General features: G+C 45.8%; 1 protein-coding gene across 3 annotated transcripts in view; it reads right to left on the reverse strand.

Annotated features, from left to right (window-relative positions):
- Positions 1-448: 448 nt before the first annotated feature.
- Positions 449-5,329, reverse strand: part of Lrrc8b (leucine rich repeat containing 8 VRAC subunit B) — a 57,576-nt gene continuing 52,695 nt past the window's right edge. For all 3 annotated transcript variants that reach the window (XM_023720341.1, XM_023720340.1, XM_004635744.2), the window contains exon 5: positions 449-1,721. In XM_023720341.1, the coding sequence (XP_023576109.1) occupies positions 1,449-1,721 (273 nt within the window). In that variant the 3' untranslated portion in view covers positions 449-1,448. The remainder of the gene's footprint in view (positions 1,722-5,329) is intronic.

Raw genomic sequence — 5,329 nt, forward strand, 5'->3', positions numbered from 1 at the left:
CACAAAGGTCTTTATGAAGAGGAGCAAAATGTATTCTAGCAAAGTTAGAGGCATGAGATGATTTTCAATTCAATGGATGCACCTCTATGGGAGCTCTGAAAGCTCATCTAACTGAACAGACACTGAGTGTTTTATGTTATAATTATATCTAGAGATTACGCAGATGGAGGGAAAAAAAAAGGCATTTTGCTTTAACACTGAATTCTACAAAGTATTTTAAAATCAATTCTAAAACCCAAACTGTCCCTCTTTTCTCCATCACAGGTTTTGTAAGTAGTTCAAGTTATAAGCGGGCTGTGGTGATGGCATACCTGAAACCTCAGACTTGGGAGGCTGAGGCAGGAGGATCCCCAGGAGTCTGGGCCCACCTGGAGACGCAGTGAGCTCAAGGCCAGTGTGAACTACTTGGTGAGATTTTGTCTCAACAAAACAAAACACAAAGAAAAAGAAATGTACCCAAATGATCGCAGAGCAGCAGGGCAGGAGAGGGAGATGATGCAGTCATCCTCTCACAAGGAAACCCCCAAACATTTTAGGGCATAAAACATAATCCTTTTGTTATCCAAAAGTAATCAGTTGCAGAGTACAAAATTCATTTGAGTGCAGAGTGCACGCAAACAAGAGAACCACCAACAGATGAAAGCAGGCGTCACGAGTGCTCGAAGTATGTGCTCTGTACCTTACAAAAATTATTTTTACAGATGTAGAGTCTAAGATCACACAGTAGAAAACATTTGCGTTTTATATTTGATATAAAATTCTTAACAAATAAAAAAAGGCTTAGATGATAATAGACAAGAAGAAATTCTTGAGAATATATTGGTTTTTAGAATGCTTCCAAAGACGACAAATCTCAATGACCCTGTCCAGGCAGAGGCCAAAGGCAGGCATTTTTCTCAGGGCTCCTCATGGCTGTTCAAAGAAAAGCAGATTAAGGAAGACTCAAGTTGAGAAAAGAAGTAAAATTAAGCCAAAAGGAATTCTGCCAAGCATAATACACCCCGCTTAAAACATGTCAGCACGTAAATCACAGACAGTAGTGAGCACACATCAAGGAACTTGATATTGATTAGTCGTGATCTTGGTGATGCATATCAAAGCAGGAGGTCAAGTATGCAAATAAGTGACAGGGACTGGAGGGATAGAAAAGAAACTTACAGTCTTAAGGGTAAGACCTGAAACATAAGCATTTAATAATTTTACCTCCTCAATCCATTCTGTGTATACTTCTATTGCAATAAATTAAAGATCAATTACTTACAAGATTCCAGTTCAGTGTTAACTCTTTTACTTAACTTTGGGTCAGACACTGAGTTGCTTTTGTATGATATTTGGTGGATCATAATCATCACCCATTTTTGAGTTTTATAACTTAAGAAATGACTTCTCCTTTAAAGCCATGGGACATAATTTCAAAACTGCTCGAGACATGGTCCCTGATCTTCAGGTCAACATTTATCTAAGCACGTCTGCAAACGTTCAGTCACAGGGAAAGGAAGTGTGCTGAGCAGACTGTCCTCCGCAATCAGGCAGCTGCGTTTCAGAGCCTGACATCCTTCCAGCTCCGGAGGCAATGTCTCCAGGTAGTTCCCCGTGAGCTCCAGGTAAGCGAGGCTCGACAGCTCCCCCACGTGAGGCGATAGCTCAGTCAGGCTGTTTTTCCCCAAAAGCAAACACTGCAGCTTCTTGCACTGAAACAGCCCATCTGGTAGTGTCTCAATCTGGAGAGGAAGAAAAGAAGCTGGTGAATCGGGCTTGAGGAGCTGTGCGGATCATCTGTGCTGGAGACCCTGGCTACAGTGCTCTAAAAACACACCTGCAGGTTTACAAAGACATCCAGACAATGGTGATAAACCAGAGGCAGGCAGAAAGATGAAGGGAAAGTAAGGACCAGAGTGTCCGAGGGACACAGGATAATGTGCTAGGAGCACCTGGAGCATTGCTGTGCATGGGTGGGCAGCTGAGGGGGCTCTGGGCTTTCTTACAAGCAATTCTTCATGAAACATATTTTTAAACATTGTCCCATGTTTAAAAACCACCACCACCAACCACCACCACTTGGTAACTCTGGGGATTGAACTCAGGCCCTTGCTCTTGCCAGAGAAGCGCTTATTCCACTGAGCCATCTCCCTGGTCCCAGCAGCAGCAAGTTGTTTTTATTTAATTAATATTTATTTATTTATTTATTTATTTATTTATTTGGGTTGTACGGGGGATTGAACTCAGGACTTTGTGCTTGCCAGGGAAGTGCTTATTCCACTGAGCCATCTCCCCGGCCCCTAGGATCATTATTCTTGAGGCCTGGAACAGAAGTAAAATTACTCTCATGAGTCCTCATGAAGAGCTCACTATGTATATAATGAGCAACATCCTTAAAAACAAGCACACGTCCTCCTATACTGTTTTTCTTGGTATAAACAAACTTGATAGTTTTAAGATACGATATGTGCACACACCTCTTGATGCCCTCTGTGGATACTCATCAACTCCCAGCTGCCCCAGTGGATCTGTGTTAGTGCATCAGAGGTTGCAGTCCGAGCCCAAGTGTCCTTTCATTCCGGCTTCTAACAAAGCCACTTGGTGTGGAGTTAGTCTTCTTCCTGTCCTCTGGCATGATTTCAACTATATAATTCATGTCAGAGGGGTAACTAAATATATAAATACAGGCTCCACTGGACTGCTCCCATACGTGGTGGGCAGGGTTTAGGAGTTTCTAGGCATGTCACGGTGCACACATGCCCCAAGTTCACTGTGGTGAGACCACCATACAGCCAAAGAAGCTGAGTGCACACACAGTCCCTTCAGCTTATCACTCGAAGGAGGATGGTACTGAGCCAAGCATTGCTAGGTGGCACAGCTCCCCTGCACCACACCTATGCCACCCAGCAATGCTTTGCCACAAGGCTGAGAAGCGATCGCACCTGACCTGTTGTACTCCACGTACAACATTGTGGCATAGTACACCGTGCAAGCTCCTTGACTCAGCAAGCAGCTTTTTTAGAAACAGGGGTAGAAGGGCACCTGGGCTCTGCCTGGATCCCTTGATGGGCCTGGGAAAGAGCTCCTAGAACCACCCAGAATGCTCTCCCCTCAGGAGGAAAAATATTCTTTATATAAACAGATGATCAAACTATTAAAAAGTGCTTATTTTAGAAACCCTGCTCTCCTATATCACTACTATATACATTCAGGGTTGGACAGCTTTGCAAATGAAACTAAAAATCATTGTTAAGACCAACTTTCGTATCACAATACTGCATAAGGTATAGGCCTAAGAACAATAGCTACACATTTCATTTCTTCTCGAGAATATATACCACATGCATAGATAGTCTTCAGTGCTGAGAGAGAAGAGGTCAAGATCTGAGACAGAAGAAATGTATTCCCTTCAGTCACCCTCTGATCAGCAAGCTTGCAGTTCAGAGGTAGGGTGTTATGGGTTGCGTGTAGCTATCCCCCAAAGCCTCATGTAGTCATGGGGTGGACTTCTGGAGTTTGTGATTAATTCATCCAGTGTTGGGATTATGGGTATGAGTGCTACACCTGCTCTGGGGCAGAGAGCCCGAATGCAAGGAAGGAAGGAGAGAGGCTTGCTCTCTGCCGCTGTCGCTGCTCCTCCCTCCTTTTGCTGTTTCGCTGTCTTCTGCTGCGATAAGCTGCTGCCCTCTGCCATGCGCCACCCTGCATTGGAGTCAGTTGATTATGGACTGAAACCTCCACAAACTATGAGCTGAATAAACCTTGCTTTCTTTAATTCTGGTTGTTGGAGTCAGAGGAGAGTAACTGAGACAGTCAGCATTGTAACGTGGAGGGAAATTCAGTCCTGTGAAGCGTGCCCAAGGCTGAGGGTGCTTGGTGGTGCCCAGCAATGACTCAGGCAAACCCATAGGAAATAGAGAAGGTTCTGTCCATATGCGTTCAATGCTAAAAGCTTCTTTTTTCATGTTTTTTAAAAAATCATTTATTTATTTGGCACAGGGTCTCACTATGCAGCTTGGACTCATAGTGATCCTCCTGTCTCAGCCTCCCCACTCCTGGGCTTACAGAAGTGCACCACCATGCCTGGTTTTCGGTGGTTCAGGGGCTGGCATGGTATGTAGTACTGGGATTGAATTTGGGTCTTTGCACTTGCCAGGCAGGCACTTAGACCACTGAGCTATCTCCTCAGCCCAATAACAGCTTCTTTACCAGGCTCGAAGCTAAGTGCTTCAGATAAAGTTTGGAGCAGCACAGATAGTCTTTATGAACTTCCGTTAGGGCTGGGGGTGTAGCTCAGTTGTACAGCACTTCTCTGTCATGTTCAAGGTTCTGGGTTACAAAGAAACAAATAAGAATTTTTCATCTAAGGCAGGTGGCCGTGAACATCTGAGCCTTGCTGCCGCTGACACCTGGGTGGAATGACTCTCCACGGCTCCACCTGTGCACTGTAGGGTGTTCAGCAGCATCCCTGGCCCCTTCCAATCCCACCAGCCCCGCTTTTCTCCCTAGTTGGAACAAAGGAAGATGTTTCAAGGCAAATATCCCTTGTCGGACTAAATCCTCCCCACCCCCTAGCTGAGAAACACTGGTGTCATGAGAGAGAACCATTAAACAATTACACAAAGAATGAGTGAGTCTGGAAGGGGTGGTGACTTGAGCTGCCACTTGGGAACACACACTCCCTTCTGCAGTCAACCCTCACTGCCTGCAGTGCTTAACTGGGTTATCTTCCACTGGCTGACTAGCGTGGACCCACTTCCCTTCCACTCCTGCCCAGCGCCAGTGCAACTGTGTTCTCACCAATTCTCCTAAAATCCCCAAACCTGTGATTTTAGTGGACTTCTCACTTGGTGTTCTGGGAATGGTCTCTAACCCCGAGCCCGAAGCTCCAGGGCCTCTCAACACCGCTTCCAGGAGAGACCAGGGGCTGTGGTTGGGGGGATTCCCTTGCACTGCCAGGGCTTTCTCTGCTCATCAGCACCCAACTAAGATCCTGGCCCACCATGTCACTTCAAATTCAATTTTCCTAAAGAAGTGTGGGGAACTTTATTAAGAAACTCAAGACTCTTTTCGACTCAGTAATTTTATCATGAGTTCTATATGCAAATAAAAGGCTTTCCTGGAAGTTTACATGAACACAAAACACATTTTAGTTGTAAATAAACTCTAAAAAAAATGGATCAGTTCCAGTCCAGGCACAGCGTGGGCCGGACCCTCTCCCACCCCCTTGGGCCGCCCCCCACCACTCCGCAGCACCTCCCCCACCCCGCCCGCCGAGTAGGAATTTTGCCACGTTCCAGGAACCCCCAGACCCAGTCCTAGCCCAGGTCCAGTGAGTGTGTGGGAGAGC

Source organism: Octodon degus, unplaced genomic scaffold (assembly GCF_000260255.1).
Source record: "Octodon degus isolate 3935 unplaced genomic scaffold, OctDeg1.0 scaffold00074, whole genome shotgun sequence".
Classification (NCBI taxonomy): Eukaryota; Metazoa; Chordata; class Mammalia; order Rodentia; family Octodontidae; genus Octodon; species Octodon degus.